This window comes from Triticum urartu, chromosome 5A (assembly GCF_056163025.1).
Source record: "Triticum urartu cultivar PI428250 chromosome 5A, HENAU_Tu73, whole genome shotgun sequence".
NCBI classification, from domain to species: Eukaryota; Viridiplantae; Streptophyta; class Magnoliopsida; order Poales; family Poaceae; genus Triticum; species Triticum urartu.
In genome coordinates, this window is record NC_141877.1 from 37,672,952 (window position 1) to 37,687,355 (window position 14,404).

Sequence of the window (14,404 nt, forward strand, 5' to 3'; positions counted from 1 at the left end):
CTTCCTCGATTCTGATCAAGTCTTTCCATTCACCTGCCACCTCTTCTTAGGCATCAAGGGTGATGGTGCGTCGACGAGCGAAGTCCAGGGGGAGTCGGTGGTCTTCGGAGGTGCACGGCTTTGGTTGTGACGTGGTATTGTTCTCACTTAGGACAGGCTCTTTTGCTTGTAGTTTTGTTTGGTCGTAGGTGGTTGTATTTGGTCTTGCCCGGATGTGGTGTTTTTGTTGTGCTCGTTGTTCGCAGCGAGTTGTAGTTCTTTTGTAATTGTTTTTCTGCCTTTTGTAAAGTTATGGTACGTTTAGGCATACTCTTGAAAAAACAATCACATTTGATTCATTTTTGGGATCTGTCCGATGATGATTTGATGAATTCTGTGTGGAAGTACTCATCCTTGCTATGCATTGTGTCTTGTGGATAGAGAATAGGGATGATCTCCATTTTCAATTCAGTGCAAATTCATTGATGATCTTTTTTGTTTAAGAAAAACTCTACTCTATTCGGTTGGAGAGAAGGCCTAGAAAGCATACTGCTGGATACTGACCGCACGAACCTGATGACAAAAAATGGTCGTATTGCTGATCAAAATCTTTCTCCCGGTCGGTGAGCCCCAGCATGAGCGCCCCGGCCCCGGCGGCCACCCTCCGCCACTGGACCCGCCTGATCCAGCTCGCCGCCGCGTCCGGGTCCTACACTCTCTGCCTCCGGCACTACGCCTCGCTCCTCGCCGCGGGGCTGCGCGGCGGTGACGCCTCCACCTTCCCTTCCCTCGCCAAGTCCTGCGCCGCGCTCCGCCTCCCGCGCCTCGGCCGCTCCATCCACGCGCACGCCCTCCTCGCCGGCGCCGCCGGCGACGTCTTCGTCCGCACCTCGCTGCTCGACTTCTACGCCAAGTGCGCGTCCCTCCCCGACGCGCGCCGCCTGTTCGACGAAATGCCCACCAGCAGCCGGACCCTCGTGTCCTGGAACTGCATGGTCACCGCGTACAGCAAGGCCTCTCGTCTCGACGAGGCCGTCGCCATGTTCAACGCGATGCGGGGCCTAGGGGTGAGCCCCGGCGGGGGCACGCTCGTCGGCCTGCTGTCTGGGTGCTCTGACTCCATGGTCACGAGAAATATTGGCTTGCCCGTGTATGGATATAGCCTCAAATCTGGCCTTGACGAGGATTTGCCGGTCTGCAACTCGGTGCTCACTATGCTTGTCCGTGATGACCAGCTGCATGCTGCGTCCTTGTTGTTTGACTCTATGCACAACAAGTCTGTAGTTTCTTGGAGCGCAATGGCATCAGGACTCTTGCAGACGGGCGACTTTAACAAAGTGTTTGCTTTGCTCAACCGTATGCTGGGTGCTGGGTACAGATTCGATTCGGTCGCCCTTCTTAATCTTGTCTCATCCACTGTTCTGCTAGGGAACCTGTTAGTGGCCAAGGGTGTGCATGCTCTTCTGATCAAGAGTGGTTTTGAGTCCGAGCAAGATCTTGTGTCATCATTGGTTAACTTGTATGCCAAGTGTGGGGATCTTGAGGCTGCTCAGGAGGTCTTCGATGCGGTTCACTATAAGAATGTGGTGCTGTGGACTTCGATGATAAATGGATGTGTTGAAGGTGGCCGTCCGGACAAGGCGTTGACAATGTTCGACAGCATGTTGCGCACAGATGTACAGCCGAATGAGGCAACAGTTTCATCTGTTCTTTCCGCCTGTGCTGATTTGGGGTCTGCTAAGCAGGCGAGGAAGGTTGAGGAGCATGTGGTAGCAATCGGACTGCAGTCACACCTGCGAGTCGCTACCGGACTGATAGACACGTACTGCAAATGTGGGAGCGTTGAGCTGGCTAGGAAAATATTTGATGTGGTTGCCATTACCAGTAGAGACTTACCCATCTGGAGTGCCATGATTAATGGATATGCTTGCAACGGAGAAGGCAGTGAAGCTCTCGTCCTTTTCAGCGAGATGCAAAAGGAAGGTGTTCAACCAGATGCCATTGTCTTTACCCATCTGTTAACAGCATGCAATTATTCTGGTTTAATAGATGAAGGCCTTCGATGTTTTCGCAGCATGACAGAGGAATATGGTATTGAACCATCTATTGAGCACTATATGTGCATAACTGATTTGCTATGTAAGTCTGGTCAAATTAGTATCGCTAAGGAGTTCTTTAAGAAGATCCCTGTTCAGTTACAGAATCAGGTTTTGGCTCCTATAGTAAGTGCATGCAGTTCTCATTGTGCCGATTCTTCGATTGATTCAGTATCAGAGGAATTACTTAACCTGGACCCTCAAGATTCTGGTCACTGTGTCTTAATGTCTAATATGCTCAGTTGTTTGGGGAATTGGAAGAAGGCGACAACCTATAGGATGCTACTAAGCAAGAAAGGTTTAGTCAAGGAACCTGGAAGGAGTTGTATTGAACTGAGTGCCTAACCATGCTGTGAACACTTGATTCACATACTTTTCGATCCTAACAGGTGTCATTTGCTCTTTCAAGGTGAACAGTTGGCGCTCTCTGACCAAGCTTGATTATGATGGAAAATAATTTCATGATCTCAACTTTGTTCTGTATTGTGGAGACTATATACTTGCAGTCAATATGATTAAATATGATGTTTGGAGGTACTTTGGGTCCAGTTCACTGATTTGGAGTAACAAGAAATGTGACATCAAGCCAGGAAATATTGCGTTGAGGGCTTGAGGCAGCTTCCCAGCCAGTGGCGGAGCCAGACCACCTATGGAACCCGAACGGCGAACAAGCCTAAACTGTTCATCTCTAGCCCCTGTTATCACACTGTTGCTTATTACATGTTCACCAGACGAACCTGGGCTAGAGGTTAGTGTTTATAATCTTACAAACAAAGATGAGAATGCAGCCATTAACGTCTTCAACATAGCATCATGGAATTTAACTAGAGATGGAGCATATGGACTATGGCACTGTCTTAGTGTCTTGCTTCCATATGAGTTGAATTGAAGTTACAATTTGCTTCAGTTTTGCATTTGAAAATACGTAGATGTTGTACATATCAAAAAATTATATTTACTAAGGGCTCTATGATTAAGATAATTACTTCCGTCATATAGAAATATTTTGAATTAGCTTCTAGTGAGAAACATAGTAACATGTGTAAGTTTGAATTTACGGAAACATTTTGCAGCAAAATATGGCTGTTCATGACTATGATTAAGATTATTACTTCTGTCCATGTTGAATTAGCTTCTACTCCCTCCGTTCCTAAATATAAGTCCTTTTAGAGATTTCAATATGGACAACATACGGAGCAAGAATGAATCTACACTTTAAAATATGTCTATCTATCCGTATGTAGTACGTATTGAAATCTCTAAAAGGGCTTATATTTAGAAACGGAGGGAGTAGTGAGAAACATAGTAACATGTGTAAGTTTGCATTTATGTAAATATTTGCAGCAAAATACGACTGCTCACACCTTTTTTGTGTTACCTATAGAGAACACATTAGCTGCCAAATTTTTTGAACTATATCTCTACAGATTGAAGAAGATTATTATCTGCCTTAAAAGGAGCATCTTCTCATATAAACCAGGTCCTGTTATCATAGAATTGCAAAATTAACTCATAAGTTGTTCCAAAGCATTCTCACGTTTAGGGCTCATAATGTGCGTACTAAAATTTACTGTATTGGAGGAACAAGAAACCGCATCCTTGTGAACTTTAAATCATAAAACTGCATCTTATAATGACGTCTCATTCAGATTTTTCTTCATGATTGGAGTTTAAATTAACGCCGCTCAAGCATATAGTGTACATGCCTTTAAGGTAATTTTTCTTCATGATTGGAGTTTAAATTAACGCCGCTCAAGCATATAGTGTACATGCCTTTAAGGTCAAGAAGTTTCTCGTGAAGATAAGGCAAGAGAAGTCCTATTCTGCCAATTATAAGACTTGTATTATACCCGAACACAAAGACTATGCTTGCCAATTATAAGACTTGTATTATACCCGAACACAAAGACTATGCTTGGGCCATGTTTAAAATTATAAGGTGGATTATCATAATTCAGTTTCGCTTACTCAGTTCTTGTACTTGCATAGTTTACTGTTTTCTAGAGCTATTATGTCTCATGTCTATTTTATACTAACAAACTACAGTATAAAATAAACTCAGGGGGCAACCACAACCTAAATTTTGGACATCTATATCTATCTACTCTTATAAAAAACAGAGTTGGTGATGATGGTGTGCCTGCCATCCTACAATATAGGCCGTCCGATTTATATCTGACGGATAGGAAGGAAATTATGGCAATTTTGCAAAAAGATACCCACACCCCTATCCACATTTGCAAATAAGGCTTTTCCTCGTTCATCCTTTTCTCTTACAAGATAAACTACTCATACAAATGCATCTTGATGTTCCGTGCAGCGCACGGGCATCTTGCTAGTACTCCTATAAAAGAGCGAGTTGGTGGTGATGGTGTGCCTGCCTTCGTACCGTATGCATCGTCGAATCTAGAATCTATGGCTGTGAGTTGCCCACGAGCCACTTAAACACCCCGCACATGAGATGTATTCTGGAGAAGTTGTCCGAAACACATGCGGCGCTGACGAGTAATCTTTTTCTCTCGCGAAAGAAACCGAACCATCGAGAACCCCCTCCCAAATTCTTCGCCGTCAGCCCCTCCCCTCACTTTCCCGGTGGCTGCCGGAGTTGATTTGATTGGGGGCACCTCCGCTTAATAAATTGGATTTCCTTCAAGCTTGCCTGGGTTTCTCCCCATCTAGATCTGGCCGTGTAGGCCGTTGGAGACGGAGACGATAGCCGTGCTGCCCATGGAGGCTACCAGTGGCAGAACAACCATGAGCCGGACTGGGTGTTGCAGGCACGCGGAATTTTGCCGGTGGCGAGCTAATCGTTCCTGGTGGCCCTGGTGCCAACTACCTCGAACCACTATGTCCGTTCCCAACAATGCTCATCCCTCTGTAAGTTCCGTGTATCTCCCATTGGATCCAAGAATTGTTCGTTTTTTTTGGAGAAGAGATGTCTATGAGATTCATACATTTGTGTGGTTGAAACCATGGTCTCTCACAAATATTTACAAACAAATCAGTCGTGGATCTGCAAAGTACCTCTTCAACAAAGGATTTAGCCTCTTTAACCTATTCTTTGCAGAAATTTGTAGTTTATCCTTCATGAAATTCCTTGTATTCCATCCTCTCAGACTGTACCCGATGCACTATTCAATATTCAGACTGTTTTTGCATTGTGATCTATGTCAGGTTTTAGTATGGCATGATTTGGGGCAAGGTAAGAAGAGCAACATGATCAAGATGGCTAAATGCATTCTTAAGTAGAGACATTCCAAGTCCAACACTCAAAGAATAAAGATAAGCTTTTCTTCTTTGCTGTATCAGGATCAGAGGCATCAAGTAGTATGCTCTACTCTATTAGTTTGTTAGCTTCGTAATTCGCTTCAGTTTGTTCAGGGGATTTACCAGTTCAGTTAATTAGATGGCATAGCGCTCATTTTTCTGCTTACAGGGAGTTATGTGTTTAGTGTAAACAGTGGGACTCATTTTTGGATTAGATGTATGCTTTTCTGAAAGATAGCATTTGGGTGGATGAACACATGGTTAGGGAATCTTACGAAGTGGTGTTTTTTCAGTTCTTTATTTCTTTACAGTAGGAAAGGGGAAGGGAGAAGAGAGGCTGGTCCATGAAGTTGTATTTCAGTTCAGAGCATACTATACCTTTAGTTGCAGATCATTGAAGAGTACCACTGTAACCAACGTCACAAACTCTGCAACCTTTCAGTTGTAGAAGAAGGCAGGAGAGGGACTGGATTAATCTTCCTCCCTGTGATCAGAAGAAACAAATCTTTATGGCGTTGATAGAAGGAGTTCGCCTTAATAAAGAGGCTACTGGACTTTGTTAAACAACCGTCCTTTCTTGATTTATCCAAGAACAGGAGAGGGCGTTAAAACCAACAATTTGTCTGAAAGGTTGTACATGACTGACTACAATATGGTTAAGTTTTATAAGTTTATGGTTGTGAGAAAATGTATATATGGTCTAATTTTCTCATTCATGTACAATACTGTTAGAATTTCTGGTCCACAAATCCCCCTCTATTAATTACCCTTTTGTTCATTTTGTTCAGCCGAGTTGAATTCTTCAATCGGACATTGGTTTTATTAGTTGAACATTTGTAATTGGTTGCGTAATCAGTAATTTTTACTTATTTAAAATGACTGGGACACCAAAACAGAGTAGTTTGTATCATTCACATTATTTTTTGTAGTATACCATGTACATTCAGTCCAATATATGTACGTTACAATCATGGCCAATTCCGTACTCCAAATTTGTGCTCAGTTCATTGTAAGGTCCTGCAAGATTATTAAGGGATAATTTTGGTCAGGAAGCGGCACCTTCTAGGCATTCCTGTTCTTTGGCATTTTAAGCCTTCAATTATTTACGAAGCTATTGATAAGTAGCTATGTTGCTTGGCTTCTCACCGTGTTCTAGGCATTATCTTACAATCAATTGATTTGTCATCCTATAATGTAAATGATGGGTTTTTATAAATTTGAAAGAGCTCATACTTCAGTTATTTCACTTTCCATTGATAGATGGAGTGTTCGTCATACAGTAGGCATCTTTGCTGAGCTAGCACTTTTTTTATTGGGGAATTACTAAGAATATTGTGTACAAAGATGTACTCACGTAGTAGTTCTGTTATGCCGTGTGAAAGGAGACATTGACAAAATTTGTAGAAGCAATTATGTTTTTTAATTTATGTGGTATACCTATGTATGAACTAGGTTTAAATTTCCACTCATTCATATATTTGTCATCATTCTTCAATATTTTTTTTGTTATGTTTGAACTTCGCCTTCCATAGCACTTTGAATGAACAATATAAAATTTGATCTCCGTTGCAACGCACGGGCAACTTACTAGTATTCATCAAAATTTAGAACCATCTAACCCTGACCCCCTTTTTTTGCGCGAAAAAGAACCATCTAACACTGACCCCCTTTTTTTGCGCGAAAAAAAACCATCTAACCCTGACCCCTGAAAGGCTGAAACCCCAAGAGCCATGTCTACAAAACTATTTTTAGAATAAATATTTTGGTCAAGCCTTTTTCAAGCTCTGGGCCTACGGAGGCATTCGAGTCTTGAAATTACAAGAAATTTCAATCTATTGTCTTTTCTGAGCCAAGTGTTTTATCGGGAACCTGGGCGACATTTACGGTGGGAAGCAAGATTTCTTATTTATCATTCTCTTCCCGAGTAAAACACCAGCATCTTGTTGTATGCTTTGGCACATGCTACTTCTAGCCTCAGTTTATGTTATGCTATATCATGCATACCTTTTGATGCCATGTTCTTGCCCTATAGTATATTTAATTCTTGCCTCCAAGTGTGCATCTTAAATCTGTTTCTGCCACACAGTGTCTGAGAATCTGTTTTAACTTTGGAACTTGCCTTGATGAATCCCATTGATCTAGGGGTCATATGCTCATGTTCAGTAAACATCATTTGTTATGTGCAACTAGTACCTACATGCCATGCTTTTACTTGCCATGTATAACCATTGTAGCATATTTATTTCTTGTCTCCAACATGTCATCAGATTAACTCTGCTCATGTATTGAACCGTTGCTGCATCTCTTTTTCGCGATAACTTTTTTCTGGGAGAAGAAACCAAGCAGAACAGACAAGGACCATGCTAACAGTATCAGTTCAGGATTCCTGAACAAATCACGGCTTTCTCTTTGAGCATTTGAACAAATCAGAGTACAAAATTGAGAGAAAAAAAACAAGGGCAAAAGGAAACTGCTTTCAATTCATCAAAATCAAAAAGAATAAAAGAGCAAAGCCAACCATAAGAAAACAAATTTCGAAAGCAAGGGATAAAACACCAAATTCAGCAAGAAAAGGAAACAAATATTTACCAAATTAAAATTTTAACAAAATGAAATTCGGGATCAGATGGTAAGTCACTGGGGTGCCCCATTGTCGTAACAGGCTTAGTTGGGGCGGACACCCCTCTCGCACATAGCGAGCTGATACCACTCATCACATCCCTTTTGCTGCCTGAAGGATCATGCTTTCCAACGACGCACCCGCTCCCTCTTTTATAGCCCCCGGAGGCTCGCCCTCCGCTGCCCCAAGCGGTGTGGGACTAAATAAGCAGCTGTGGCTAGGAGTCGAACTAAGGAAGCTCATATGCGTGTGTGGGCTGAATGGAGGTCACAGTCAGTGGGTAGCTCAGGCCAGCCGTCCGGCCCATGGGCTTGTAAGTCACGATTGATTGTGATTTACGGTGGATCATTCTAAATTTTAAAAAGGTTGATTTACGGTGGATGATCAGTGCATCATTCATCTTTGAACGAACGAACGGTCCCTTTCTTCACATGTGCATTCCTTTTTAAAAACCATCGATTGCGACCTGCATTTCAAGAATGACAAGTTGATTGTCTGTGGTGATTTTATTTTATTTTATTTTTCCTGGCTTTTTTTTAAAAAAAACTGCACCAAGATTTGATTCTTTTTATCAACTGCGTCAGAAATTCTTTTTACTCTACAACGTTTAGACGACTGCACCAAGATTTTTTTTACGAGTGTCCAGTCAATGAAGTAAATACAAGGCTCGGTTGCGATAAGACTGGCAATCATCATACTACTGATGTCATGTGAAAGAAATCATTCATGATTGGATTACCATCTGCCAATGCCCCAGGTACATGAGAAATTCTTATGCCACTCACATGCCACCAGTATCCATGCAAGTGCGAAATTAGGTTCCTCGCCAGAAAAGTAAGAAAAAATCATCTTTGTCGCACGGGGAAAGATAGCGGCAGGGGGAGGCCACAGCAACAGGGTACAGCTCAAAAACATTTGGTTTCCGATCACAAAAACATAGGTCAGAGGATGACAACGACAAAATGAAAACCGCGCGGAAGAGGCTCGTTGATCCAGCTTTAAGCGTTTGTGTTCCACGCGCCTCCATGGCACCATCACCTTCGTTGCCTTGCATCTTCTCTCCTTCTGGGTTTCACTGTGCTGAGTGGATCATGACTTGGTAGGTTGGTACACCGCCGAATCTGAATGAAATCAGGGCAAAAGAAAATATTAGCAGATGATGACTGGGCAGTTAGAACACCAAATCTGAATGAAATCGGGGCAAAAGAACATGTTAGCAGATGATGACTGTGCGGTTAGAACATAGGCAGGCTTTTGAAAGAATGCAGATGAGAAATGATGCATATTGCACTACATATAGTACTGTAGTAGGTGATCTCGTGTGGTGCAGAAAATTGTTAAATAGCTCGATTTTTTCAGTTAATAGGGCTGCAGCATGATTGATGTACTAATCTTGACTGTCAAGTATTATGATCTGAAATTCCTAACAAAAATAAGTGTGATTAAAGGGGGCCGGATCATGGGGATCCCTCCCTTTATGTTGTTATTAGGTACGTAGAATATGAGAGCTTTCTGTGGATTACACACATTAGCACCCCACGGATTCGAACGCTGGTGGGCAAGTTTACCACTATAAACTCTAGCGACCCAGCTATCACTCGGTTCTGAGTTCTAAAGAAAAAGATAACTCCAAGCAAAAAAAGATCATTGTCCCACTGACATGTTGACTGCCCCACCTTGTTAGTAAGAGAATGGCCGATGCCACAAACATGCAGTGGCATATAAACAATTAATCCAAAAAAGGGTAACAGTATCCTGCACCCTGAAGTGAAATGATCTCCCTTCAAAAAGAGCCGTTATTGTTCACAAATAAAGAGCCGCTCTTAACTACAACTATAGTTGGAAACTTCTTAGAAAGTCACACTTGCCAAATAAGATACTCCCAAAATAGTTTCCTCAAAAGGAATCCGAAATCCCTGAGTTGCCAAATTGGACTGCTGGACACTGTTGCAGCAAGTTGTCTGAATTCAGTAAATCTGCTACCGCATAACCTCTGTAAGAAACATCTCCTAAGGTTGGCTAAATTTAGTATGGTATATCTATTACTTTCTAGCAGTGCTATTCTCTAGGAACTTGGAAGTTGGAATAGCAGTGTACCAGCCCCAATTTGGCAGCTACAATCAGTTTATTTTCCCGAGAAAACACTCCCTTTGGATGGCTACTGCTGCTAAGTTCTGAAATTAACTACATTTTGGAAATGACTTCGTCTGGACTCTGGAGTACCACATTTGGAAATGACTTCGTCTGGACTCTGGAGTACAATTCAAATTCAAATAAACTAACAGGACTGCAGCCTATGCATTGAATGACCAATAGCGATTCATGCAAGATTTTTATCTCAGTGTAACAATGACAATGGAACAGGTGCAGTTAAACTACTCTAAAAGTTCATTTAATCTTTGCAGGGAAACAACTCACCTCTCCAAGAAGAAATTATGTCTTCCTTTCCTCCTTGAAGTCCCAGAGCTGCAGCCTCCGCTCCGGCGCATTGGCCGCCGCAGGAGCAGCAGCAGCAGCGCTGTTGCCTCCAAGAAAGAAGGGAAACATAGGCGAAGGCTCGGCTGGAGCAGCAGAGAACCTCTGCATCAGGAATGGGTGCTGGGACGGCGGCCACTGCGGCGTCGAGACGGTGTTGGACTGAAGTGTGCTCCTGTCGAAGACGACAGATGCATGGTGGTGGTGGTGGTGGTGGTGGTGGCGGTGTTGCTGGTCCTGGGAGAAGGTGAGCTGGGGAATCATCTCGAAGGACATGGGTGCGATGTGTGAACCGGGGGCGGCGTAGTAGGCAAGCGTCGGCTGCTGCTGCTGATGCTGCATTGGCTTGTCGGCTGCGTTGGAGCAGTGCAGGAGCTCGGCAAACGTGCCATTGGCACTGCCCCCGTTGTATGCATTGGCTTGGTGAGCGGCATTGTCATTGTCGGCAGGGCCGTTGGCGAGCGAGAGCACGGAGCCCTTGCTGGTCTCCGAGGTGCTGACCTCCGCGGCGTCTTCTGCTGCTGGGGAGGCGACAGGGAGGGCGAAGGAGCAGTCCAGCGACGGGAGACCATCGATGGCAGTGGCGGCGGCTTGGATGAGCCACTCGATGGCCTTGCTGGGCTGGTCGACGCCCAGGCGGTCCTGGATGTCATAGAACTGAATGGCCGTCTGCACCGAGAGCCGGATGCGGCGGTCGCGGAGGCCGCGCGAGGTCACCACCTTGCTGTGCCGGTCCTTGCCGCCTGCCGCCGCGCGGGCCACCCGGAAAGTCCGCCACGCATCCGCCGAGTCACCGCCCCCTACCGCTCGTAGGCGCTTGCAGGAATTGCGGTCCTTGTCTGCCTCTTCCATGGCCCCCTAGCTCATGCCAGTCCGCAACTTCCTCTGCTCATTTTGGGGTAGGATTCAGAGAAGAAAAAATAAGTTAGCACCAAATCTTGCAAAAACATTTGGATTTTCTTTTTTCTTGAGAAATGATGCAGCTGTGGCAATAACTGAAGTTCTTGAAGCAAGGTTTTAAACAACAAAACATTCCTTTCAGAGAAGAAAAAATAACAGCAAAATGATACAGAGGAATTGTAGTTAAAAAATTCTGCAGAGTCAAAATGTGAAGCCAATATGGTACCAGTCCATAGCCCACTTGCTCTTTATCCTCTGCTAGATGAGCTCTTTTAGCACACAAAAGCTGCAGCTTGTAAAAAAAAAGCAGAAACTTTGCCAGAGGAATATGCTACTCTATCTATCTAGTACGTCTGAACATTAGTAGTAGATGATGTTGTTGCATAAATGCATGGCTCCCCCGCCCTGTTCCCCGTCTATATTTAACATAATTATTAATCAAGGATATTTTACTTAGGGATTCTTCTATATCTATATAAACCTCCCAATTATGTGTGTACAGTCAAATCTGGCAAGGACTTTGGGATAATCGTACGCAGAAAAGCCCTAAAATCCGTGGAAAATAACAGGAAAACCCTAGCTTTACGGGCGCATTACAAAAGCAAAACAGCCCCCAAATCTCAACCGAGTACACCAGCTCTCGCCGCCACCATTACCCATCTACTATCTACTACTCGTATCAACCAAAGGGGACAAATCTTTGGAGGCAACGGCGCTAAGATTTCCTGGGGAATGGGAACAAAAATAAAAAGCAAAACCATATCCAATAGAGGATGAAGATGAACATGGACATGGACATGGACTCCCCAAAGAACCCAATCTCGCAGGGAAAAATGCACGCGCCAGGCGAGCCCGGCCGAGCTCCCGCCTGCACAGGCCGACGACGCGTCGACGGAGGGGGAGGGGGGAAGCCGGTCGCTCACCTGAAGGGGTGGAGGAGGGGGTCGACGGGGACGGGCGGCGGCGGCGGCGGAGGGGGGGACCGGAGCGCGGCGGGTCCGAAACGGCAGGGGCCAGCGCGCAAAAGAGAGGGAGGGGGGAGAGAAGACTGGAGTGGGAGTGGAGCTGTAGCTGTAGCTAGCGGGCTGACAGCTGCCGGTGGGCTGGCTTATCGGCTGACGCCTGCCAGGCCGTTTTGCGGAAAGGGCCTCGGCCTTCTCGCGCGCGTGCCGCACAGTTGCATGCAGGGGCTTGACCGCATAGCTTTTTGGGAGGACGGGGGCTTGACCGGGAATGTTCCCGGATTGCGGACCGTCGGCCCTGGTCGTTCCTGCTAGTGGCATCTAGCCGTAGCGATTAGTTCCTGATTAGACCACGCTGTCTGTCGGTGCAAAGAACCAAAGCTCCACCAATGCTTTCTTTCTTGATACTACTTGGATGTTCTAGGTTTATCTTAAGTCAAAAAAATTATGTTTAACGAAGTGTATCAAGTATATCAATCAAACATTATAAAAGGAGTATTTGTACTATATGTATAGTTGATGTTGTAGGTGTTAATGTATTTTTCTCTAAACTTTGATCAAACTATAATGTGTGTGTGGGTGTGTGTGTGTTTTTGCGACAAAAGGGAGATTTCGTTGCTTAACCAGTGTGGTTACAATCGTCTGTGTGCAACAAATCAATCTCCGAGGGACCTGGTCTAAGCCACATGGTAGTAGTGCGCTTGTTACGATAACCTAGTTGAGCAAGACCATGAGCCACCCTGTTGCACGAGCGTCGTACTGTCGGGATGGTGAGATCTTTGTCCTGCTGGAGGAGTCGTTTGATCTCACCGAGCCACGCTGTTGCTGGAGGCGTCCTGTTGTTAGGTGGGCGCACGCTAAAGACGCCTCGTGGATCAGGGGCCCAGGCGATGACATCGTCCAGCCGGCATGGAGATGCTTTAATCTTCAAAATCTCGGTCACGTCCATGGGCATAAAATGTTGACGAAGAAGATGGTTCCAACGCCCATGCTCGTCCAGCAGCTCGGACACCCGCTTGATGCGACAGTTTTGGCGCGCCGTGATGGGATGATATGAAGATGGTCTTGGGATCCAGGGGTCACGCCAAACCCGGATCTTCTCGCCATTATCGACATGCCAAATCAGTCCTTTGCGGAGCAGGTCAAGACCATACTGGATCGCATGCCAAGTTGACGGTGTCAACAGGGGAGCCATTAGGATAGTTGTCGGTGTCAAAACTGGCGGATCTCGGGTAGGGGGTCCCGAACTGTGCGTCTAGGCCGGATGGTAACAGGAGGCAAGGGACACGAAGTTTTACCCAGGTTCGGGCCCTCTCGATGGAGGTAAAACCCTACGTCCTGCTTGATTAATATTGATGATATGGGTAGTACAAGAGTAGATCTACCACGAGATCGGAGAGGCTAAACCCTGGAAGCTAGTCTATGGTATGATTGTTGTTGTCTATGTTGTCCTACGGACTAAAACCCTTCGGTTTATATAGACACCGGAGAGGGTTAGGGTTACACAAAGTCGGTTACAATGGTAGGAGATCTGAATATCCGTATCGCCAAGCTTGCCTTCCGCACCAAGGAAAGTCCCTTCCGGACACGAGACGAAGTCTTCAATCTTGTATCTTCATAGTCCAGGAGTCCGGCTGAAGGTATAGTCCGGCTATCCGAACACCCCCTAATCCAGGACTCCCTCAGTAGCCCCTGAACCAGGCTTCAATGACGACGAGTCCGGCGCGCAGATTGTCTTCGGCATTGCAAGGCGGGTTCCTCCTCCAAGTACTTCATAGAAGATTTTGAACACAAAGATAGTGTCCGGCTCTGCAAAATAAGTTTCCACATATTGCCATAGAGAGAATAATATTTACACAAATCTAATCTGCTGACGTATTCCGTAGCGTGACACACCACGGCTAAGCCTTGATCCGAGTCGTTTCATTATCCCACCTCAGCGCGTCATGCGAGGCGGTTTCCTTGGCACGTCTTGTCAAAGCAGAGATTGTGTCCCCTTATTCCGGGATTCTCATCAATACGGGCGTGGGTAACCCAACCGCGCCATTGATTACGGCACTTGGAGATAAGCGAGTTTTACCAGGCTGGTGGGGACACGTAGTTGC

General features: G+C 45.2%; 2 protein-coding genes, 1 long non-coding RNA gene and 1 other non-coding gene across 4 annotated transcripts; 2 read left to right on the forward strand and 2 right to left on the reverse strand.

Moving 5' to 3' along the window:
- The first annotated feature begins 516 nt into the window (after positions 1-516).
- Positions 517-2,597, forward strand: LOC125507706 (pentatricopeptide repeat-containing protein At1g11290, chloroplastic). The gene has a single exon (XM_048672194.2). It carries the CDS (start codon positions 615-617, stop codon positions 2,418-2,420), a length of 1,806 nt encoding a protein of 601 aa, XP_048528151.2. The 5' UTR covers positions 517-614; the 3' UTR covers positions 2,421-2,597.
- Positions 2,598-4,717: 2,120 nt separating this feature from the next.
- On the forward strand, positions 4,718-5,616 carry LOC147967797 (uncharacterized). Its single transcript, XR_015603878.1, has 2 exons — positions 4,718-4,952; positions 5,250-5,616. It is a non-coding gene; the product is annotated as an uncharacterized LOC147967797 (long non-coding RNA).
- Positions 5,617-7,960: 2,344 nt separating this feature from the next.
- Positions 7,961-8,064, reverse strand: LOC147967798 (small nucleolar RNA Z279/snoR105/snoR108). The gene has a single exon (XR_015606904.1). It is a non-coding gene; the product is annotated as a small nucleolar RNA Z279/snoR105/snoR108 (small nucleolar RNA).
- A 604-nt stretch (positions 8,065-8,668) lies between these two features.
- On the reverse strand, positions 8,669-12,421 carry LOC147967799 (transcription factor PCF8-like). Its single transcript, XM_087525390.1, has 3 exons — positions 12,261-12,421; positions 10,381-11,322; positions 8,669-9,083 (listed from the first exon to the last, which is right to left on the reverse strand). The coding sequence occupies exon 2, from the start codon at positions 11,287-11,289 to the stop codon at positions 10,396-10,398; it is 894 nt and encodes a 297-aa protein (XP_087381516.1). The 5' UTR covers positions 11,290-11,322; positions 12,261-12,421; the 3' UTR covers positions 8,669-9,083; positions 10,381-10,395.
- Between the last annotated feature and the right edge of the window lie 1,983 nt (positions 12,422-14,404).